A 25,358-nucleotide genomic window follows, 5' to 3' on the forward strand; every position below is an offset into this window, starting at 1 on the left:
ATTTGGAAGTCCAATTTCGGAAAGTCAAACTTAAATGATCCATGCTCTGGAGGCACTGCCTGTTGAGCTGCATCACTCCCAGAGGAAGAGGAAATCCGCTGACAGATTGATTTTATAATGGATTGTGCTAAAGAAATCACTTATGGTGTTATTTTGTAAATAGTTTAACTTTTGTTGGTATGTGTTAATAAGGGACTTAAAGGGGCAGGAATGTAGTAGTGAACCCCTTTCAGGAACAAGGGCTCGGACAGTGATGTGATCCATTTGGCCAATTGGGCCAAAGTGTGGGCTGTCCCAGGCAGTCTAGCAATGAGAGTCATTGTAACTGGTAGAATCTATCTCACTCTCTGTAGGTTTATTGTTAATAAATAGTTCTTTGTTATTCCACTCGGTGATCACCACTCTTACTGAGATATCACATGCTTCATGGCTTTGATGATCCCTATCTTTGTAACTTGTCCCTCTCTTCTGCCAGAATTCTCTGATCCTGCTTCTTGTGCATACCCCCCACTCTTTCCTCTTGTTATTACGGCAACATTTAAAATATATGGTGCAAAATTTGGATGCATACCACCGTTTCATTGGTGTTATAAATACTGCTTTGCCTCCAGAATGACATCAGTGATGCCTGCACACAATTCTGGTGCTACCCTTGCCAGAGGCCATTTTGGTGAGGGTGCTGGGGTGTGCAGGAAGTGTCTACTGCGGGTCTACAGAGTAGGCAGATCACGACATCAATCATCGCATAATGCTGATTTGATGCCAGTGCTGAAATTTTGGAGCTCAGTTAATGTCCTCTCTTAACCTCTCGCAGCTGAACACATGTTCAGCAACTGAAGGAACCCTCTACCAGAGCTATTTAAAGGGATCATCAACCAGTTTCAGGATGATTGTTCAATGATCTGCTGTGATTGCAGAAATGTTTGGTGGTTTCCAAAGCTGTTTAGTTTGATGAAGTCCACACAGAGTGGCATGCTCTAACCTTCACTAGTAAGGACAGGAATAAAACTAGCATATTTCAACAAGGCAGATAATCACAACATAGATAACTATTTTGAAAATACACTGGGAATGTTAATGACTACACCGTACCTCTCCAGAGGAGAGAACATTGTTCAGGTACTCCAGAAAAGCCTCATCCTTGATGTCATTGTCGGTAAAAATAAAGGTCACTCCGTTTCCATCCTGTCCGGCTGTTCTGTACAGAAACTTCAGATCTTCCAGAAAGTTTGAAGCACTATATGACCTAAGTATATATACATGAAGTTACAAGTAGATAGCTCCAGTATTATTCTCTTGTGCTTCAGTATTTTTCTATTGTTTGCAATATATTGCAGTCTAACATTCCCACCTCCAATCGTTCTGTTTTTTTTGATTATTCAGTCTGGTGTATGAAGCAGTTTACATTATAATGAAGACAGATTTCAGACAACAGCCAAGAATGTCACTCCTAGGATTTCTGAAATGACAAACTTCCATCCAAAACCGTTTCTGAAACAAAAGGTCATCTTATGACACTCTATTAGGTTCTTAAACATAAATTAATTCAAGAGGTACAAATACGATGCAAAATGCAGACTGAAAACCAAAAAGAAAATCTATTCTACACTCTCTAATTCCCCAGTGGTGGAAATGCCACCTTCATATTGTAGCAGAGGCGTTTTCAATGCAACATTAATATATGACCCTACAACAAAGCAAAATTTACTTTCAACTAACTTTATAGAATTCCTGCAATGCAGAAGGAGGCCATTCAGCCTATCGAGCCTGTACCGGCCCTTCAAAAGATCATTCCACCTAGGCCTACTCCGTTGTCCTAACCCCGTAACCCTGCGCATTGATCATGGCCAATCCATGGGGGTGGAATTCTTCTGTCCTGCCCGCCACAGGAATCATAGCGGGGGGGGGCCGTACCACACAAAGGTCCATTGACCTCGGGCGGGATTTTTCAGTTTTGGGGTGAGCGCAGCTGGAGAATCCCACCCCACATCTTTGGTCTGTGGGAGGAAACCAGAGCACCCAGAGGAAATGCATGCAGACAAAGGGAGAACGTGCAAACTCTACATGGACAGTCATCAAGGCCGAGGTCGAACCTGGATCCCTGGCAGCAGTGCTAACCACAGTGCTAATCACGATGTTGTCCCTTTCGCATTGGCAATGACCAGGATGTCACAGGGCTACAAGCTATGCAATATCACCTCAAAGATTAGCGTTAGAAATTACTGTTATTTGATGGTATTTAGCCAGATGCAGTCAATGCAATTTTCTTACATATGATGGCTTTTCAACCAATTGTAATGATTATTTTAGTTCAATAGTAGAGGTGTATATCACGTAGTCCTCCCCTGCAATATATGCCGATTGGATGTATAGTTTGCTATTACGTGTTGATTTGTGTTGACCGTTACTGTGTGGCTTTCCTCCGGGTGCTCTGGTTTCCTCCCACTGTCCAAAGATGTGCAGGTGAGATTGATTGGCCAGGGTAAATTGCCCCTTCGTGCCAGGGGATTAGGAGGGTAAATATGTGGGGTTATGGGGATAGGACCTGGGTGGGATTGTTGTCGATACAGGCTCGATGGGTCAAATGGCCTCCTTCTACACTGTGGATTCTATGATTCTATGCTGTTCATCCCAAGCAATATTAGTATTTTAGTTCTGAGTTTACCTTGTGAGAGTGACTTGGAATGTCTGGTATCCAGCAATAAATGAAGTGAGTCTTGTAAGGCTCTGTTTGCCTGACCCACCCACACCAACAAGCAGTGCATTACCCCGAGGAGTTCTGATGACACGGGATATCTGTAAGTGGATGCCAAGAGGTTAAAATGATAATCTTATCACCAATTGAAGAAGTGTAGATAAAGATGTTGGAATGATGGGTGAATATCAATCGTAAAATATTCAAATATGATTTACATAGTCAAACAGCATCATATAATATCATGTCGCATCATAAAATTCATTATTTTTCACTGTGTCAATTGCCATTAGTGTCAATTCCAACAGTAGTACCAAAATCCTGTCTTTTCTGTACACTACCACCGCATCTCCCCCCCCTCCCCCCCCAATAATTTAAGTAAAACGACTGATGTTTAGTTTGGCCCAATGTTGGAGGCTATGCCTTTAGCTGGCTCAGTCCTTCAATCTCTGGAATTGCATCTTTAAACCCTGCTGTTTCTTCTTTTCTCTTTCCTCCTTTAAAACCTGCCTTAAAGTCCACCTCTTTGACCAAGCAATTGGTCATGCCCACCAACCACCTCCCCTTACCCCGTCTTCCCCCAAACCCCAACTTCTTAGCTCAGCATCCATTGCAAGATAAAATTATGTCTCTGTGATGCTTGTTTCCTCTGTTAAAGGCACTGTACAAATGTAAGTTGATGCATTCAAAATTGCGTTGAAACAATACTGCTTTAAGAAGAATGTTGAGGCATGGAGAGTAAGAAGTCTCACGTGAGACTTCTTACTAAGCTTACCCCAGTCCAATGCCAGCATCTCCACATCAAGGCATGGAGAGGCAGCAAAAGCAATTCACAAAAATAAAGTTAGGGTAAGAGGTTTCAGTCATGAGAGCATAGAAACCAGGCTTCTTCAATTAGAAAAAAGGCTAAAAGGAAACCTGACAGAGGTGGAAATTTGGATAAAGTTTGATAAAGTATGCTGGATCCCAAATATAACCTGGAATCCTAGTTGCCTTATGAGGGAGTGAACCTCTGTCTATGATCAGCCCTTCCAGTTGAGAGATGAGACTGGATTCTATAATCTGGACTTCCCTCTTCTCTAATCCATATGGGGCCAATATATCAAGGGAGATTTATTGGCTTCCAGGAGAATGTAAATAAATCCCATCTTGGATGGAGGGGCAGTGGATGTTTCCAGTTTAGAGTTACTGCCAAAGATGAGATTAAACTTTTTTTAAATGTTAGAATTGCCTCCCCTCCACTACCCACCACAAGGGGTTGGGAAGAGGACTGCTTGGGTCACAGTGAAGGCTTAGAACAATTTCCTGGTTTCATCAGCAATATACCAGAGAACCTGCTGGCCCATACAAATGACTAGCCCCCCCACAACTGACTCTGCAAACTCTAATGGAGTCAACCTTCAAGATCAGTAGGTGCATCATGGCTAAGATTGCAGTAAATTTCTGAGGCCACGTGATGGTATCAAAAAAACAACAGCTTAGCAAAACCACTCAAAACCATAAACAAAAAAAAAAGATTTAAATGATAAGATGAATGTCAAGATAAACAGTTTTTACGAGTGTTGATTGAGAATAAATGTTGGTCAGTGCACTTGGAAACTCCCATGCTCTTTGAATAGTGCCATGGGATCTTTTATGTCCATCTGAGAGGATGCACAGGGTCTCAATTTAATGTCATCCAAAAGATAGCACTTTCAACAGTACGCTGCACTGAAATGTCAATCTAATCTATGTGTTTTAGTCTCTGGAGTGGGGCTTGAGTCCACAATTTTCTCACTCAGTGGAGTGAGCCAAGGTGGACACCAAAAACAATATTCTAACCAACTCTAGTTCTCGATTTCCAAAATTTGCCATTGGTTTTGGTAATTCATTATGAACAAATATCAATCTAAACTCACATTTCGGTCACAAGCACTTAATTCACATGTTCAAAGTTAGGACAAAATGATGTTCAGAAAATGAATTAACCCTATCCCACCTTGACTAGGTGAATCATAGCATCTTCAAAGAAGACCAAGTCCAAGTGCCCCCCTCGTACAGTTTCATTGTAAAGGAACATAAACAGGTTCAGCCTCTCTTTCAACATTTCTAAAGATTCTATGGCCTCATACACTTTGGGCATCTCATATTCTGTATCCTCTGGTTCCTCACCTGTAAACGGCAAGAAAAAGAACAAATTATTTTGTATGTTTTAACAAGCCTTTTATAGCAATTGTACATTGGGCATATCTGAAGGAAGAGAAATGTTAGATATTCTCCCCCCGCTTAATATTTGAATACTAATATTAAAATCAAGTCGATAAATTGAGCATAGAAAATGTTAGCAGTATAACTAATCGTATTTTATAATTACAAGTTTCACTGAACAAAATCCCAAAAACTGCTGGCAACAATCTGAGGAGAATTTTATTAAATATAAAAGTGAGATGAAATATAAAAGTGACATTTGCATCACGTTTACTTGAGGTTGAAAGACAATAGAAGGGAGGTTTCTAAAACAAAAAAGATAACAAAGGGTTAATATCTGAAGAGCAAATTTAAGTTTTTTGGATTGTTACCAGGTCCAGAAAAATTCCAGTCTCTCTGGACCAGTTTTGTAAATTTTCAAAAGCTATGGCGTTGTGCTAAATATTAACGCCACAGCAGTAAAGTTGCTCAAATGATCTGGGTGAGGGCCATGAATACAAACTAGAGGAAAAAGATAATCAAATGGCACATGCACATCATGCTGCTGTCACACATCTCCTGGTGACCAGCCTGCAGCAACACTGGCAAGGCCTTCAGCAGCCGACTGCCCTTCCCACCCTCTTTTCCATAAACGTGCAAGGTCAATAGAAGAACCTAAATGAGGAGAAAATGGGAAAAAAAAACAACAGGATGCATGGTCTCATTGCAAAGTTGTTTCTCGAAAAAGATACATATTTTCAAAATCAAATATAAGAGTCATAATTGCTTTGATAAATATGGTCAATTACATAAGCTCAAAATTCATATACAGACATTTAATATGTTGAGTGTATGGTAATTCTGTGTAATAATAATGTCCAGACCTGTGGCTTCAGGTGGATCACGCAAGAAATCTACAAAAAGGTCTTCATTCTCCACATTGATAACACGCTTGATTTCTTCCCCAAGTTCTTCAGCAGCAATGTGAATTAATGTTTTATCAAACCATTGACAATCTTCAGAGTTTGTAAAGCGATCGGCCACCACTCGTGTACATTCATGTCTCCAGAGCTTCAGAAGAACCTATTTAGAACAGTATGTGCAATAAAGTTAGGATTAATATAGAAATGCTTTACATTTATTGCCAATTATAACTGCACTGGTTTCAGTATTTTCGTTGACAAACAACCACATCTATTGTAATCACAGGCCAATTTGTATGAACAGTCCTAAGATTAAGAGCACGGCGAGATCATCAGGCTGATTCATAATCAAATGCTACCAGAGCAGAGAAAAGCAGCGAGCATGAGTTGGGAACTCACAAGCTCACAGTACTTGATTTTTCACTGTCCAAATCCCAATTAGTTCTAGTATATACCAATTGAAGTTCTCAACTTTGCACTCATTAACCCACAAGCTCCCTCTATTCATTTTAATAGAATGTAAATATGTGATCTAACAAGCACACAGTAAAAAGCCCGACCACTGAATTAAAGGTGCACCCTGACATTTTCCCTCCATTGTGGCCACTGAACTCTGCCTCTGGGATCAGACAGCCTGACTCCATCCCATACCCACTACCTCCTTCCTCCACCCCTCTGAGCAAAAATTGCACATTTCACATCGGGTAGGTATGGTAATAGGAGCAGAAATATCTTGAGAACTGCAAAGTCATGTTTTATGTCCTTGGAAATGCATGCCCCCCCCCCCCCCCCCCGCTCTCTCCCCACCTCTGGGATTTGATACTTCCTCAGTATCAAATGATGTTTTCATTCATGGAATTTATTCCTCGGTGAATTTACTGCTTTCACTGGACTGTATTCACTGCCCACTGTACAGCATCCTCTGCACTGGGAAAATTAAATGCAGATTGCTTGACCACTTCTCAGAAACATCTCGATTCAGTCAAAACTGTGGCCCTAATTTTCTGATTGCCTGTCATTTAAACCCTCCAACCCACTAAAACTCTGACCGCTCTGTCTTCAGCCTCCTACACTGTTCCAATAAAGATGAAAATAAACTTGAGAAACAGCACTTCATCTTTTAACTCGGCACTTTACAGCTTTCTAGACTCAATATTGAATGCAATCATTTCAGATAATAACCTTTATGCCCATTTTTTCAGACGGCACATGTTGGTGATGATTGTGCTATTCCCATTTACACCTCCTTTAAATTCATAGTTAATTTCTTTACTTGTCCCATTATCCTCTCCGATTGCCTTGCACCCTCAGTCCATTTGCCAGTTAACCATTCCTGCCTTCCACCCCATCGCAGACTTTCCCATGTGCTCTTTCCCCATTCTCTTTCCCTGCCTTTATATTAAAATCTGTTACACCTCTACAAAAAGGTAATTGTCCTGAAATGTTGATTTTTTTCTCTCCACAGTTGCTGATTAGACCATTACATATTTCCAGCATTTTCTGTTTTATTTTAGATTTGCAGCATTTGATTTGATTTGATTTATTATTGTCACATGTATTAGTATACAGTGAAAAGTATTGTTTCTTGCGCTATACAGATAACCCATACCGTCCACAGAGAAGGAAAGGAGAGAGTGCAGAATGTAGTGCTACAGTCATAGCTAGGGTGTAGAGAAAGATCAACTTAATGCGAGGTAGGTCCATTCAAAAGTCTGATGGCAGCAGGGAAAAAGCTGTTCTTGAGTTGGTTGGTACGTGACCTCAGACTTTTGTATCTTTTTCCTGACGGAAGAAGGTGGAAGAGTGTATGTCCGGGGTGCGTGGGGTCCTTGATTATGCTGGCTGCTTTTCCGAGGCAGCGGGAAGTGTAGACAGAGTCAATGGCTGGGAGGCTGGTTTGCGTGATGGGAATTGCTACATTCACAACCTTTTGTAGTTTCTTGCCGTCTTGGGCAGAGCAGGAGTCATACCAAGCTGCGATACAACCAGAAAGAATCCTTCCAAGGTGCCTCTGTAAAAGCTGGTGAGAGTCATAGCTGACATGCCAAATTTCCTTAGTCTTCTGAAAAAGTAGAGGTGTTGGTGGGATTTCTTAATTATAGTGTTGGCATGGGGGGACCAGGACAGGTTGTTGGTAATCTGGACTCCTAAATACTTGAAGCTCTCGACCATTTCTACTTCGTCCCCGTTGATATAGACAGGGGCATGTTCTCCTTTACGCTTCCTGAAGTCGATGACAATCTCCTTCATTTTGTTGACATTGAGGGAGAGATTATTTTTGCCGCACCAGTTCATCAGATTCTCTATCTCATTCCTGTATTCTGTCTCATCATTGTTTGAGATCTGACCCACTGCGGTGGTGTCATCAGCACACTTGAAAATCGAGTTGGAGGGGAATTTGGCCACACAGTCATAGGTGTATAAGGAGTATAGTAGGGAGCTGAGAACACCGCCTTGTGGGGCACCGGTGTTGAGGATGATCGTAGAGGAGGTGTTGTTGCCTATCCTTACTGATTGTGTTCTGTGGGTTAGGAGGTTCAGGATCCAGTCACAGAGGGAGCAGCCAAGGCCCAGGTCACGGAGTTTAGAGATGAGTTTCATAGAAATAATGGTGTTGAAGGCTGAGCTAGAGTCAATAAATAGGAGTCTGACATAGATGTCTTTGTTATCTAGGTGTTCCAGGGTTGAGTGCAGGGCCAGGGAGATGGCATCTGCTATGGACCTGTTGCGGCGATAGGCAAACTGTAGTGGATCCAGGCAGTCTGGGAGGCTGGAATTGATTCATGCCATGACTTACCTTTCGAAGCACTTTATGATAATGGATGTCAGAGCCACTGGGCGATTAAAGTATGCTGCCTGGCCTTTCTTTGGTACTGGGATGATGGTCGTCTTTTTGAAGCAGATAGGGACCTCAGGTTGTTGTAAAGAGAGGTTGATGATGTCTGCGAATACCCCGGCCAGTTGATCCGCACAGGATCTGAGTGCTCGTCTGGGTACCCCATCCGTTTCTGTGTTGTTCTTTTGTTAACTTGGACCAGAGAGAAAATGGACCCAATGCCCCAGGCCTCCAGGCCCAAACAAGCTACACATAGCATAAAACAAAGAGAATTATGAAGAAATCCAAAGCTGGGAGTGAAATGTAGGAAGTTTAGGAGATGAGTGAACAAAAAGTAATGTTATGAATCATGGTGCTCTTATTTGGAAGGAAGGAAGATAAATGGAAGAATCCACATTTTAAAAATGTCTTATTGTGTCCTCAAGAAGTTCTATGGTGCTTTACTTTTGGAGTGCAGTCACCATTGCTATTATTGAAAACCTTACCTCTTTGTAACAAATGATGTCTGCAGTGGCATTGAGCATGCCTTGCCAAATTCTGGAGAGATCTCGCAAATTAAACACATAATGAAACTTGGCTGGCGTTGGAAGCATCTTAAGTTTGACAACTTGCCACAATTTGCGAGTGATGGGAACAAGCTGAGCTGCCAAGCTTGAAACTTCCTCAGTAAATCCCCGCTGCTTGCAGAAATGACCAACTCCAATCACACCTGCAGCCATCAGGAAATAAAGTTACAACAGAAAAGAACTCACTTAATTATTTAATTACACTATTGAAAGTAGCATTTCTTAGCCCAAAAATACTTATTTCCAACCTATTCCTAAATATTGAATTACCTCACAAAATATAAAGGTTCAGAATACTAATCATAACTAAAATATCTGGATGCTGGTTACATTTCCCCTCCCTGCTGTGAACTTTCTATAATTTGTGATTTTATATGAAGGGTGGCAAATACAATCTGCAAATTATAATGGTTACATTTTACAAAAAGAATTGGTCAAATACAACATACCCATGAAGCCTGACTTACCAAAGACTTTGTCGATGGAGATATTGGAATACAGTGTACAGTTAAAAATGGAGAAATGTCTCTTCAGCCTTTGAGGAATGTCGTTCCGTCCTCCACCAGGGTGAATCATCGCAGCAATAAACTGGATGTCCACAATGTGTGTGAACTCTCCGGGCTTCTCCAGGTTGTAGAACCCTCTCTGTTCCATCAGCTGCCTCAAGATCTCATTGGTTACCTTAGAGCATGACAAAATAATATTTTACTCTTCCTGTCATAACCTTATTCAATTCCATTCTCATGGTGAAAGGTCCCAATCACAACACTGCAGGAAGGTACATTATCTTGTTGCGAACTCAATATAGTTAAATGTAAATTGTCAACTGCGTCATATAATCGTGTACCACTGTGTCAAAACACATTAAAAAAATTAAAGCAGAAAATTTATTGTGAAAAAATGTACCACTTGTTCACATACCCGAGGATGTTTTTGTCCCAATTTTTTAAGTTGAATTTTTTTGAGAAAACAAGCTGTGCCTTCTGCTCTTGCCAGGGCAAAATATTTTCCTTAATTCTTATGGGTGTAACATAAACATTTATGGCATTTGTGTCCTAATGCTAACACTTACATTGATTAGTTTTAAAAGGACTTTAAAAATCAATATTGTAATGCAAAAAATATAAAATGAGCAATTCAGTGGAAACTATTTTTATACATGACTTTTTAACCAAGGTACTGCTTACATCACTATAGTGCAGTGAAGCCGGGAAGATTAATCTTGCATATGGAGCAGGGTTGCCAACTCTGATTGGAGTTTTCAGCTCACAATTTCAGAAATCTTACTGCTCTGCCCTTACACTCCTTTCATTGGTCACCTGACACATCCAATCTTGCAGTGTCCTGCCTTTCCACACCAATTGGAAAATGAGAAAAGTCTTCATTATTTAATTGGATGAGTTGTGACTGTGAAGCAGCCGTTTTTCCCATTTTTCCCACAGCCCGACGCCATCTCCCTGGCCCTACACTCAACCCTGGAACACCTAGATAACAAAGGCACCTATATCAGACTCCTATTCATTGACTACAGCTCAGCCTGCAACACCATTATTCCTATGAAACTCATCTCCAAACTCCGTGGCCTGGGCCTCGGCACCTCCCTCTGTGACTGGATCTTGAACTTCCTAATTCACAGACCACAATCACTAAGGATAGGCAACAACACCTCCTCCACGATCACCCTTAACACCGGTGCCGCACAAGACTGTGTTCTCAGCCCCCTACTATACTCCTTATACACCTATGACTGTGTGGCCAAATTCCCCTCCAACTCGATTTTCAAGTTTGCTGACAACACCACCGTAACAGAGTACAGGAATGAGATAGAGAATCTGGTGAACTGGTGCATCAACAATAATCTCTCCCTCAATGTCAACAAAATGAAGGAGATTGTCATCGACTTCAGGAAGCGTAAAGGAGAACATGCCCCTGTCGACATCAACGGGGATGAAGTGGAAAGGGTCAAGAGCTTCAAGTTTTTAGGTGTCCAGATCACCAACAACCTGTCCTGGTCCCCCCATTCCGACACGATAGTTAAGAAATCCCACCAATGCCTCTATTTTCTCAGAAGACTAAGGAAATTTGGGATGTCAGCTATGACTCTCATCAACTTTTCCTGCTCTGCCCAAGACCCTCAAGAAACTACAAAAGGTTGTGAATGTAGCCCAATCCATCACACAAACCAGCCTCCCATCCATTGATTCTGTCTACACTTCCCACTGCCTCGGCAAAGTGGCCAGCATAATTAAGGACCTCACGCACCCTGGACATTCTCTCTTCCACCTTCTTCCATCGGGAAAAAGATACAAAAGTCTGAGGTCACGTACCAACCGACTCAAGAACAGCTTTTTCCCAGCTGCCGTCTGACTTTTGAATGGACCTACCTTGCACTGAGTTGATCTTTCTCTACACCCTAGCTTTGACTGTAACACTACATTCTGCACTCTCTCGTTTCCTTCACTATGAACGGTATGCTCTGTCTGTATAGCGCGCAAGAAACAATACTTTTCACTGTATGCTAATACATGTGACAATAATAAATCAAATCAAAATCACTGCTAATACTTTCATATCTAATAAACAAAAATAAAAAATACTTATTTTTCAAACTCATGTTACTTTTCTCTTTGGTCACTTTCAGAAGTACTCTGGAAATTAACTTTTGATTCCTGGAGACCCACAAAAGTCCTGAAGGATTGGCAACACAAGTGTGCAAGTCATATTTGTATAGCACTGCCAACTTTACCAGAGTTTTGTTTTAGAAATCAACACTCAGAAATGTAATAAGGTGTTTTTTTCTTTAAGCTAATGGTCTGGCTCATGCCAAAAGCATGCAAAGATTACAGACCACTTTATCTTCTTGGCCACCTGGAACTACATATTGGAAAATGACCATGCACACCTTCTATTCTCTCGATGGACTGCCATTAGCAGCCTTTCCCCTTGTTTTTGTGGCTATGACTCATCTTTCATTCCCATACCCTACAGCATAAATATCTCCCACCATCCCTGCCTTTGACAAAGGGTCATCTGGACTCAAAACGTCAGCTCTTTCCTCTCTTTACAAATGCTGCCAGACCTGCTGATATTTTCCAGAATTTTCTCTTTTGGTTTCAGATTCCAGCATCTGCAGTAATTTGCATTTATTGGAAAACACCTACTTCGCTTGAACAAGTATAGCCTTGTTAGATACAGTCAACAAGTTAATGGAAATCTGATATAAACAATGTTAACAAAGAAGTAAATTGACTGAAGAGTTTTATTTACCTGATCGCCCCACTTGTTAATAATGGGCATGTTTACATCGTCGATAAACACGGTTATTTTCTTTCCAGCTTGAGGTCCATAAACATTCCCCATTCTTTTGTCCACATAGCTTTCGATAGTTCTCTAGTTAAAAAGTCAAAATATATAGACTTCACTTGAAAGATGAAAAGTCTAATAATCTTTTAGGTTCCTCATACTAACTACCCTCAAAATTGTGTGAAACCATTGCCAACATTTGACTTGGAAAGTGAATGTGTTTTTGATCTTATTTGTAGCAGCTTTTCTTGAAGCAGTTAATCACTTTAAAAAAAAAAGTTACTGTCTGCAATAGATAAAATAATGAGATCAGAGAAGGATTACATGACAGTCAGCCATTCTATCCATTGAACATTCACTTGAATTTCAACATTACGTTAGTGCCTGATATCTGTTAGCTATAATAGAGGAGCTCTGTCGCCAATAGGTTTATCTGCTGTCAGCAAAGACTGCAAGTGACTTCTATATCATTGACACAAGGGACCTTGATAAGAGGATTAACAATGAAAATATCATAAGAGTTGTATTGAAAAAAATGAACAATTGATCATGAATAAGTTTAATGTTCAGTTATGAATAGGTGGGAACAGATTATGGTGTCGTAATCCAATGGAGTTCATCTTGAATTGCAAGATGTTTGACACATTTAAATTATTGATCACGCAAACCCTAAGATTGAAATATAGTCTGTAATTTTCAGCTGTCTAGTAAATGTTTGTGATATTAGTTCAGCTCCAGTGGGTAGATGGGATGGTCATGATCTGGCTTGATGTTAAGGTTAAAGGGTAAGTATATTGACAAAGGTGGAGGGAGAGAGAAACAAGGATCTGAGGTGGAAAAGAGGGAGTAGGGAGAAACGATGAGAGAGGTTCTGCTGGTTGACCAACGTAGCGAGCCAGTAAGATCACAAGAGAGGCGAAAAACCAGCTTTTCCCCCAGTTTCCCACCTCTCGTGATACTACAGCACTGATTATAAGTGAGTTCCAGATGCAATCATCTGGGCTCACTTGCCTTAACGGCCTTGCCGGTGGAGATCCTCACCAGCGAGGATCACGTATAGTCACCCACCAATGGGGACCAGCTGTGATGGCTTTGATGGTGGGCTGGAGGCAATTGAGGCTCCCCAGGTGATTGGGGGCAGGGGGACAGTGCCCCTTGTGCAGTGCCAGCCTGGGACCCTGGCACTGCCAGCCTGGCACTTCACACCATACACCCTGACACTGCTCACTGGGCACCGGGCAGTGCCAAGGGGCGGGGCCTAAGTTAGGCAGTGGGGGGGGGTGCTGTGTACTCTGCAATTGGGGATTGGCCGCCTGTGTATCAAGGCGGCGGTTGGCCAGGGAGGCCAATGATCGGGGGGCGGTGATAGATCTCTCAGTGTACTATTTACACTTGTATACAAAACACAGAGATCAAGGCACATGTGCAATAGTGTCCCTCCGCCTCCTCTCAACTGAAGTCAGCAGTCAGCTTTCCGACGAGAATAGATTCCATCCACTCCCCCTCCTGGCATGAATCACATTTTGCCTTTTCTTTGCACTAAGTGGCATGAGATCGTATCTGAGAGCTCACCAAAAGAATTGGAGTGATTCTCTCCCATTTTCCCACTCGTTTGGCACTTAGAATTGTTTTGGTAAGATCACCCCCACTGTACTTCATTAGTGGAGGATATTAAATGATGTCAAATCCATGAAGCTGCTAGTGGTGGTAGGCAGTTGTGAAATATGCTAAATTGCTTCATTAGTGGAAGCCAGATGGAGGAGACTAGGAAGAATTTTCCGTGTTGCGAGAAAGCTTTGTGTTCTTTCTGAGTTAAGTGTCACCATATTTCAATGCAATGCAGGAGGTTATTCATTCACTCTTCTTTTAAAATTATTTTTATTTCAAAAAGAGATAAAGAGCAGACAGGGTTCAATACAACACAATGATGCAGCTGCCCCCTGCCCCCACCTCCAGTATATAAGAGACCAAATAAAAGTTGGGCAAAACAGAAAAAGAAATTAAACTAACATTCATTCACTCTTTACCTGAAACATTAAAGGTGTAGTGGCTGAGGAGAAGTTGAGGCATTTTGGCAGATGACTCTCAGTGTTATACTCAGACAGATAGCTTTTTACGATGACTGTCTTAGCAGTTCCTTGCTCACCAGTCAAAAGCACACCCTATAAAAATAAATCAACTTAAATCATCTTGGCTATAAACTTCCTTCAGCCTCTGAGGTATTCCCAGAGTGAAATGGGCAGGACAGCAATAGAGGAAGAGTGAAAATGAAGCAGGATCAGTCAGCAGACAAGTCACAGAGATCTCTTCCTGGGGCCAAGACTGGGCCAAAGTTTCTCGTACAAGGTACCGAATCCCAGAAGCAAAAGGGGCTAGTTAGATAGTCAGAATTCACATAGCTCCTACTTCCTTGAAGCCGAGATGTGAATGGAATAGACTTGTCATTCAGGCCCATGGCAATGTGCAAGAGGGGCCCAAAGTAACCCACAGGTAGGCTACAGTTATGGGTTTAAGTTCCCAGAACTGAGTTGTTCTGTTTTACTTTGTCTATTTTGTAAGGGTCCAAATGGCTTAATGTTTGGACGGAATTCTAGCTGCATTGTCAGTGTTCTACTCCCCTTTCTCTGGCTGCCCTCATGATGAACTCATACTGATACATGATAAATATTTACGTCTGCTGGGTGATCTTCCCAAAAACATTCTAGGGCCGGATTCTTACAACCGTTCACAATGGTGGGATTTTCTGGTCCCGCTGCAGTGAACAGAGATCTGGCTGGGCGCCAAATTCCCCATCCTCGCTGCAGCAGCAAAGGGGGGTGAATGGCCCGTAAGATCACAGTAATTTGAAAGAAAGAGGCCAATCTCATTTGTATTTATTTTGCAATCTTGTGATTTTTAACAAATGAGTTAATCTTAGTGTCTGCTGTGTATAATTTCCTGCATTGTTTAAGCACTGAAAACTAGTACGACAATTAGTGTATCCAGTAGGTTTACAGTACCTTGGACTGTTTGGCAATATTGTGAATGAGAAAATTTGTCCTAACATTGTCCACATTTGGCACTAAGATGGATCCATATTCAGGAATGGTATCTACAGGATAAACGTACTCCTCCACCTGGGTGCTCCAGTGTAACCAGTTCCCTGTTGTGAAATGAAAAAATCCTTGAGAACTGCTGAACGTAATTAAGCACAAAATGTTTGATGAACAAAGAAACACTCAACTGCAACAATGTGATTGGAAAGTAATCCATTTTAATTGTGTTGCAGCAACTCCCCAAGTGACTTGCAGGACTAAAGCAATTATTAAGTTCATGTTGAAAGGAAATTACTGCAAATGCTGGAATCTGAAACGAAAACAGAAAATGCTGGAAAATCTCAGCCGACCCGACAGCATCTGTGGAGAGAGAACAGAGCCAACGTTTCAAGTCCGAATGATTCTTTGAAGATAATAGAGAATAGGATGAGATATATACTGTTGTGGTGAGGAGGGGGAGTGGGGGAAGCTGTGATGGCTGGATAGAGAGCCAGCGGTTGGTGGAGATGGAAGAGATTGACAAAGATGTCATAGACAAAAAGACAAAGGGAACATAAATAGTGGCGATCATGGATAAGAAGGGTGCGGGTAGCATCACATTAAGAGATCAGAATGTGTTAACGGCAAATCAAAGGTAAACAGTGTGTCAAAGGACAACCTGAAACAGGTAACAGATGGCTCTAGTGGGGTGGGGGGAGGGGAGACAGTGGTAAGGAAAGAAAGAGGGAAAGCAAGACTTTAAAAAATTGAAAATGAAACAATGGAAGAAATGAAAATAAATTTTAAAAATGAATAAAATAAATTGATGGAAATGGGGTAAAGATGGAGAGAAAATTCATGGTCTGAAGTTGTTGAACTCAATGCTAAGTCCGGAAGGCTGTAAAGTGACTAATCAGAAGATCAGGTGCTGTTTCTCCAGTTTGCGTTGGGTTTCACTAGAACATTGCAACAGGCCAAGGATGGGCATGTGGACAAGAGAGCAGGATGGTGTGTTAAAATAGCAAGCAACAGAAAGGTCTGAGTTCCGCTTGCAGACAGACCGAAGGTGCTCTGCAAAATGGTCACCCAGACTGTGTTTGGTCTCTCTGATGTAGAGTAGACCGCATTGGGAGCAGCAAATGCAATAGACCATCACATTAAAGATGTTGCACATGAAGTGCTGCTTCACCTGAAAAGATGGTGAGCAGGGAGGAGGTAAAGGGGCAGGAAGGTGCCATGGGGAGGAGGTAAGGCATTCGGTATGATGGAGGATTGGACCAGGGTATTCCGGAGGGAATGATCCCTGCTGAATGCTGAGGGGGCAAGTGAGGGGATGATGTGTTTGGTGGTGGCATCATGCTGGAGTTGATGGAAATGGTGGAGGATGATCCTTTGAATGCAGAGGCTGAAGGGGTGAATAGTGAGGACTAGGCAGACCCTATCCTGGTTCTGGGAGGGAGGGAAAGGGGTGAGAGCAATGGCATGGGAGATGGATCGGACATGGTTGACCTGTTAACCACAGTGGATGGGAAGCCACGATTATGGAAGAAAGTAGCCATATCAGAAGCGTCATTTTGGAAAGTGACATGATCGGAACAAATGCGGTTGAGGTGAAGGAACTGAGAGAATGAATTGGAGTTCTTACAGGACGTGGGGCAAGAAGAACTGCAGTTGGTGGGCTTGCAATGGATACTAGTGAACAGTCTATCCCCAGAGAGGGAGGTCAAAGAAGGAAAGGAAAGTGTCAGAGATGGACCATGTGAAGGTGATAGAGGGCTGGAAATTAGAGTTCATAAGTTCATGATGATGTTTTACCCGAACATTAAACAAGCAGTGTTGATACTTTGACCCTTCATAATCGTATATATGTCAACTTTTCAACATTCAATTTATTTCAATTGAGAAACACATTTAATGCTGCTTTCAGAATAAATTGAAGGTATTAAACACCATGCACTATGATGAACTAATTAAACAAATGAGGCTCTCTTCTGGTTGACCTGCTTGAACAAAGATTTTTCTCTCAGTAATTATCAGGGCTGCTTTGTCTTTACAAAGGTTTCAGAGGTCCAAGTGAATACAAATCGCACTTACACCTGGTGAGGGGCTAAGTTATGGGTGAGCCAGATTATAACCATGCTAGAATTCTATCCCATTTGGGCTGACACTTCAAATTTTCTGCACTTTGTCCCTACTCCCCCAATATCAAGGATATGTGTTGGGGGAGGTTCTCAGAATTCTCCAGGAAGTCCATCCCTGTATTCCCTTGCAAAGCTTCAGTACAGCCCATACCAATTGAAACGTGGCATCATTTTGTGACCTGCTAAAGTTCAAATTTTAGATTAAGGTAATTAATCCCAATGAAGACTAATCACCATCAATAACTGGAGTGCCTGTTGTCCAAGGAACTTATTTATTCTTTCTTCACCCCATTTGGATTTCTGGAGGACTCTGCCCCATCTTGGAAGGACCATGGACAGGCCTGCAATGTAACCTTGTTGATGCTGGCAGCCCACCTCAGTTGCACTAGTTCCCATCGCAGGAAATTGGCATTTAGAAACCACAATTTTCAACCATAATTATCAGTTTTTTAAAATTCTTCTGATGTACTTGAATATTAGAAGTGACTCACCATCAGGTCCTACAAGGTAGTCGAACATTGTGCCTTCACCATCTAAAGAAATTTCAGGCATATCCAATTTGGTACAAGTATGATTTCTCAGCCAATGCTCCATCTTCCTTCTGTCATCCAACTCAAGAGTAGCACCAACACTCCACATGAGACCAAAGATAAACAATCTCTCGAGATTCTGTCGGTTTAACTCACCAATCTGTTCCTAGAGTATCAGGCAAAGAAACAATGAAAATGTGAAGATTAAGTTCAGTTTTAGATAGAGGCCTGATAACATTTTCTACTATACATCTTTGATTTGCTTTTGATTTGATTTATTATTGCCACATGTATTAGCATATAGTGAAAAGTATTGTTTCTTGTGCACTATACAGACAAAGTATACCATACATAGAGAAGGAAAGGAGAGAGTGGAGAATGTAGTGTTATAGTCATAACTAGGGTGTGGAGAAAGAGCAACTTAATGCGAGGTAGGTCCATTCAAAAGTCTGATGGCAGCAGGGAAGAAGCTATTTTTGAGTTGGTTGGTACGTGATCTCAGACTTTTGTATGATTTTCCCGAAGGCATTATTAAGGATCCTGCTAAAACACACCTCACTATGCACTATTGCTGGACCAGTGATTATTGACATAGTCCTTTTCCCAATTGGACAATAAAAACATATATTTAATCCTAACAACCAGTCTTTGAGAACTCAGGATTAAATGGTATACCTTGGATGGTAACAGTCCTTGCAGCATGTTAATACTTTGCATAATGACCAAGGCTTCAAGCATTTTCATCTTTTGATTTAAGGACTGTATGCTAAAACGGTAAAGCTCTGGGAACACAGCTGCGTACAATTCCTTGAGAATTTCAGCCTCATGATGGGAACGTAACTTTAACCAATTCTGTTTAAAGAAAAATAATTAAGTTCTGTGTAAAGTCTGCTGTAGGAACTACTCAACAAAGAGTTTTGGATCAAAGACTACCAGTTTCTCTTAAGCATAAATGTAGTGATGACCATTCACTTAAGAATTATACTTACAAATCCAATTAGTACTCGAAACACATCATCAAATAATGTGAATTTGTATAATCCTCAATAACTTTAAAAAAAAAGTATAAGTACAATAATCGTATTAATAGAATACATGTGTCCCCATTTTGTACCATTTCTACTAAATCAAACAGTTGCATGGGTTTTCTGAATTTGCACATTTGTAACATAATGGGCCTGATTTTACCATCAAGTTGCACCTGTTTTCAGGCGCGAAAACCTGGTAAAGTCAGGCGTGAGGCGAGTAGCGCAATCCGCGCCTGTCTTCGTGCCAGTTTCCCCTTTACCAATGGCTGAAAATGGCCGTGATTGGGACCGCACCCAAAAGAGGCGCAACGGCAATTGAATGCATTTAAATTGAATTAATGGGTTGGACGTCCAACTTTACTGGCACTTCCCCCTTTACCACCACGTTCACCAATCGGGAATCGACGCGAATCAGACATGCTCCATATAAGTCTGATTCGGGTGCTCCATCAGTGAGGGTTAGTGAGGAGGTAAGTGCATAGCGTCCTACGGCTCTCTGCTACTCACAGGTGTCCTGTTGGTGTGGACATTTTCTGTCTCGGGTGGGTGGCGGCTCTGCGAGTGTGTGGGGGGGGAGGTGGGAGGCTGTTGCTCTGCAGGGTCTCCGATGTCTGACTTGCAGCACAGACCCAGGTCTCAGCACTGACCTCGGGTCTTGCGGTGCTGCTGGGTCCTAGCGCACTCAGCTCACTCCCAGCTGAAGGATGTGCACAAAGCCCTTGCAAATTGCACTGCTGCAGCCTCTCAACTTTGCAAGGAGCTGTGATCGTGGGGAGCATGTGGCTGGGGGAATTGGGGAGGGCTGTGATGTGGGGAGCAAGTGACTGGGGGAATTGGGGGAGCTGTGATTGTGGGGAGCATGTGGCTGGGGGAATTGGGGGGTTGTGATTGTGTGGGGAGCATGTGGCTGGGGGAATTGGGGGAGCTGTGATTGTGTGGGGAGCATGTGGCTGGGGGAATTGGGGGGTTGTGATTGTGTGGGGAGCATGTGGCTGGGGGAATTGGGGGTGCTGTGATTGTGGGGAGCATGTGGCTGGGGGAATTGGGGGGGTTGTGATTGTGGGGAACATGTGGCTGGGGGAATTGGGGGGGCTGTGACTGTGGAGAGCATGTAGCTGGGGGAATTGGGGGGCTGTGATTGTGGGGAGCATGTGGCTGGGGGAATTGGGGGGGTTGTGATTGTGGGGAACATGTGGCTGGGGGAATTGGGGGGGCTGTGACTGTGGGGAGCATGTGACTGGGGGAATTGGGGGAGCTGTGATTGTGGGGAGCATGTGGCTGGGGGAATTGGGGGGCTGTGACTGTGGGGAGCATGTGACTGGGGGAATTGGGGGAGCTGTGATTGTGGGGAGCATGTGGCTGGGGGAATTGGGGGGGGGGTTGTGATTGTGGGGAGCATGTGGCTGGGGGAATTGGGGGGTTGTGATTGTGGGGAGCATATGGCTGCGGGAATTGGGGGGTTGTGATTGTGGGGAGCATGTGGCTGGGGGAATTAGGGGTGCTGTGATTGTGGGGAGCATGTGGCTGGGGGAATTGGGGGGACTGTGATTGTGGATGTGCTAGGGGCAAGCAGCGTTCCAAAGCCTCTACATGCGTTCCTCTCCATCTCCCTTCCTTCCCATCCACACCCCCCAAACAGCACCCCGCCACCGCACCCCCCCCCCCCCCCCCCCGCAACTTCAGAGTGATAACATGGCTTTTTCTATGCAACCAATAGATCTAGCTGTTCTTTTGGTTGCTGCTGGAGCTGAGGAGGAGGAGCAGGAGGAAGAATTGCAGGCACAGCTTACCACTTTCAGGACCAGAAGGAGACGACCACCAGAGGCAGGAGATGGCCACCATTCACCCAGAGGGGGGAGCATGGAGAAGGAGGGAGCAGAGACCCCGGCTGCTCTGTGCACGATGTTGGACACCGTGTGCCGCTGACATCTCCAACTCCAAAAGGAGACCGTGCAACACCTGTGTAACCTGTTGCAGGACCTGGCACTTAGAGGCAGTTGGGGGGGGCACCCACTCTAAACTTCTACTGGCTACTGGCTCTTTCCAGACCCCGAGTGGAGATGTCTGTGGCATCTTCCAATCTATGTGAGGCAGGTCACTGAAGCTCTGTATGCCCGGGCTGTAGGGTTCGCAGCCATTGTGGGGATGCCGAATGTGCAGGAGGCGATCAACTGCACACACGTCGCCCTCAAGGCCCCCCTACAGAATCCGCAGAGATTTGTAAATAGGAAGGGGTTCCACTCCCTGAATGTTCAGCCAGTGTGCGACCATAATATGACCATCATGCACATCTGCACCAGACATCCAGGCAGCGTGCATGACAGCTTCATTGTCAGGAGCTCGGACATCCCGGAGGCATTTGAGGAGGAGCCCAGGCTGTGAGGTTGGCTCCTGGGTGATATGGTTACCTACTTTGGACATGGCTGATGACGTCTGTGCGGAGGCCTGTGTCTGAGGCAGAGACCCGCTATAATGAGGCTCACGTAGCCACCCGCGCAATAGTGGAGAGGTGCATTGGGCTCCTCAAAATGCGATTCCGGTGCCTGGACCGCTCTGGCCCTCCAATACACCCCAGTGATCTCTTCCCACATAGTGGTCGTGTGCTGTGCCTTGCACAATCTGGCTCTACAGAGGGGTGACATATTGGAGGAGGAGGAGGACATGAGGATGACCAGCCGGGCATCACTGGGGAGGATGACCAGCAGCAGGAGGGAGATGAGGAGGAGGAAGATGAGGAAGAGCATGCCGAGGAACACCAACCAGGCGCTGGAGGGCTGGCAGCCCAAATAAGGCATGCGAGGGTGGCAAGGGAGGCCCTGATCACCAGGCAGTTCATTCCCTAGGGTTTTGTGTCTGTGGATTCCATGCCCCCTACCCCCCATAAAATTCCTTCTACATCCTGCAACATTGTCACACCAGAGTGGTGGGCCTGGGTACTCTGTGTTAGCGAGTTTTTTGGCAGGCAGGAGGGTGATGACGACTCGCTAAGCACCATTAGGATGATGCCCTGGTGCAAACTAGTCTGCCTCCTACCTGAGCTCCGCATGCACGCTGGCACCTGGGCCCATGTCTGTGTAGTGGGTAAGTGATCTGAAACTCCCATACAGGGCCCTGGTGTGGGGGACGGGAGCGAATCATTCGTGGGGTCTGGGGAACCACTGCCTTCCTTTTCTCAGTGACACAGCATTGAGAGGCTTCCCCAACTGAAACAACATGAAGCATCCCTTTGGCGAACATCAATGGAAGAGGATTCATAATCGAGACAAGTCAGTCACAGATGGGTGGTGAAAAAACATTTATTTACAATAAAGGTGTTTAAATAAGGTGTTCCAGCATAAAAACCTGTGAACTGAAAAAGTGAAGGTGCTTAAATATCTTTCTAACTAGTGCAGCCCTTCACATGTGCCATCTCAGTGCAACTACAACTTCCTAACCTTACGTGGCCTATCACCACATCTTAGTGACTCCCCAGAATATACATCGGAGGTGGAGGGGGCCAGCTGCCTACCTCACCCCGTGGTCTGTGATGCACATGGCAGGTGTCCTCTGAAGGCCCTAGACTTTGAGGGCCCTGGCCGGCTTCCAGGTATCTGGGATGTTTCCATGACACCCTCTTCATCCCGCTGCCCCTGAGATGCCCCGATGTCAGGAAGGGGAATCCGAAGGTGTAGCCACAGCCACAGTCTCCTGGCTGGAAGGTCCCGGCATGGGCTTGAGCCCTTCCTCCTCCCTTGGGGTTCCTGTGGGCCCCTGGGTCACTCCATGAGATGGCAGTGCTTCTGAAGTGAGCTCCAGAAGCTCCAGTGTTACCTGGCACTGCCAGCCCTGGAGCGCCACCTGCGTCCTACCCATGGTGGTCAAGCCCACTGCGATAGCCACTTGATGTGGAGATGCCGGCATTGGACTGGGGTGAACACAGTAAGAAGTCTCACAACACCAGGTTAAAGTCCAACAGGTTTATTTGGTAGCAAATACCATAAGCTTTCGGAGCGCTGCTCCTTCGTCAGATGGAGTGGACATGTGCTCTCAAACAGTGCAAACAGACAAAATCAAGTTGCAGAATACTGATTAGAATGCGAATCCTACAACCAGCCAGGTCTTAAAGGCACAGACAATGTGGGTGGAGGGAACATTAAACACAGGTTAAAGAGATGTGTATTGTCTCCAGACAGAACAGCTAGTGAGATTCTAGTGAATTCTAGATTCTAGTGAATCTCACTAGCTGTTCTGTCTGGAGACAATACACATCTCTTTAACCTGTGTTTAATGTTCCCTCCACCCACATTGTCTGTACCTTTAAGACCTGGCTGGCTGTAGGATTCGCATTCTAATCAGTATTCTGCAACTTGATTTTGTCTGTTTGCACTGTTTGAGAGCACATTTCCACTCCATCTGACGAAGGAGCAGTGCTCCGAAAGCTTATGGTATTTGCTACCAAATAAACCTGTTGGACTTTAACCTGGTGTTGTGAGACTTCTTACTATAGCCACTTGAGTCAGAGGCCACCTCTCAATGTCCATAGCAAGTCCCCTCTGAGACTGGGCCATGCTCTGCAAGCCCTCAGCCATGACCCTCTGAGACTGGGCCACGTTCTCAATGGCTGCTGCCAAAGCCCACTGTGTCTCAGCACTGTCCCGCTGGGTCTCCTGCAAGCTCTCGAGCCTCTCAGCCATGGGCCGCAGAATCTCAAGAAGCCTGCTCAGTCCCTCAGCTGTGGCCTGCTGTGACTCAGCCATCGCTTGGAGTTGCCACTCATGGTGAGGATCCCCTGCCCCAGGCTTTCCACTGCAAATGCCACCCTTGTAGTGTTAGCCTGGGAAGCACGCAAGACAGGCAATAACTGGTCCACCTGAAAGCGTTGGGACTCCTCCCAACAGCCTCGCAGTTGGTCCGGTGTGGCCGTCAGCCCCTCCTGCATTCCCTGGCTCTGTTGCTGCATCTCCAGCAGCTGAAGGAGAAGTGATCTCAGAGGCCCAGCATGTAGCCTGGGGCCAGCTTAGTCCTCGCCTCCAGAGGCCCATCCCCCCGTCCCCCGGATGTGTCATGCTCACCAGAGAGTGACCCAGAAGCCTCAACACTAACTGGACCCACCGACGTGTCAGTATCTGGGATGATGAGTTGTGAGGTGGAAGCTGATACCAAAATGGTGCCACCCTCGGAGGTCCCTTCACCCATATCCTCCGAGGACTCGTCCGAACTGTCTGGACCAGGATGGGCGGGAGCTGCAGAAAGGGCCTGGAGTCCAGAAGGCCCTGGGGCGCCCGGATCTGTCCCTGCAACACAGGACACAAGGCTAAGTGCAAGGGAGGGAGAGGAATCCAGGATGCCAAACACATGATTCACATGTCTCCATTGAACTTAGAACAAAGAACCAACAAAATTACATCACAGCAACAAACCCTTCGGCCCTCCAAGCCTGTAGCGACCAGGCTGCCCATCTGATTTGTTAGCCCCTACCCTTCTGAGCACCATATGCCTCTATCCCCATCCCATTCACACAGCTGCAAAGATGCCCCTTAAAGGTCACTATCATATCTGCATCCACGACCTCTCCCGGCAGCGAGTTCCAGGGACTCACTACCCTCTCTGTGCAAATAAACATGCCTCGTACATTTCCTTTACACCTTGCCCTTCGCACCCGAAACTCGTGCCCCCGAGAAGTTGGCTCAAAGTGATTGAAGGAATGACAGCTGCTCATGTCTTGATGGCAGCCCGATCATGCTGTCGCTGACAACCCACATCTCCCCTTCTCTGTAGAGCTCCAGCGCCTGCTCCTCAAAGGGGGTGAGGACCCGGAGATCTGGCTCACCTCCCCTGTCTTCACCCTCTCACAGGTGTTGTGCTCGGTCTTCTCCTGTGGAAACAGAAGGAGCCATGAAAGAAATGGTGGCGTGACTCCTGCAGAGTTTCAGGTGGTGGCCCTTAGAGAAGCACAGTGGGGCTCACTGGGGGGAAAGGAAGGAGGTGCTTGGGGGTCAGGAGCTGGAAGCATGCAGGGTGCTGGGATGGGACGATCTGGGGGAGATATGGGGGAAGATGCAAAATGGGGTTGAGACCTCACCCTTGCTGCACAGATGAGGTCATTGATTTTTTTCCGACACTGCTTCGTGGTTCAGGGGGCCAGTGCCCTGACACTGACCGAGGCAGCGACTTCCT

At 44.7% G+C, this 25,358-nt stretch overlaps 1 protein-coding gene across 1 annotated transcript in view; it reads right to left on the reverse strand.

Annotated features, from left to right (window-relative positions):
- The window catches only part of LOC144493103 (dynein axonemal heavy chain 5-like), a 214,417-nt gene that overhangs the window by 80,430 nt on the left and 108,629 nt on the right, over window positions 1-25,358 (reverse strand). The window contains exons 45-55 of the mRNA XM_078212005.1: window positions 18,850-19,026; window positions 18,136-18,340; window positions 15,489-15,631; window positions 14,517-14,651; window positions 12,454-12,576; window positions 9,654-9,867; window positions 9,106-9,329; window positions 5,746-5,944; window positions 4,674-4,846; window positions 2,666-2,796; window positions 1,093-1,246 (exon numbers count right to left, since the gene is read on the reverse strand). Coding sequence (XP_078068131.1) covers window positions 1,093-1,246; window positions 2,666-2,796; window positions 4,674-4,846; window positions 5,746-5,944; window positions 9,106-9,329; window positions 9,654-9,867; window positions 12,454-12,576; window positions 14,517-14,651; window positions 15,489-15,631; window positions 18,136-18,340; window positions 18,850-19,026 — 1,878 coding nt within the window. The remainder of the gene's footprint in view (window positions 1-1,092; window positions 1,247-2,665; window positions 2,797-4,673; window positions 4,847-5,745; window positions 5,945-9,105; window positions 9,330-9,653; window positions 9,868-12,453; window positions 12,577-14,516; window positions 14,652-15,488; window positions 15,632-18,135; window positions 18,341-18,849; window positions 19,027-25,358) is intronic.

This window comes from Mustelus asterias, chromosome 4, assembly GCF_964213995.1.
Source record: "Mustelus asterias chromosome 4, sMusAst1.hap1.1, whole genome shotgun sequence".
Classification (NCBI taxonomy): Eukaryota; Metazoa; Chordata; class Chondrichthyes; order Carcharhiniformes; family Triakidae; genus Mustelus; species Mustelus asterias.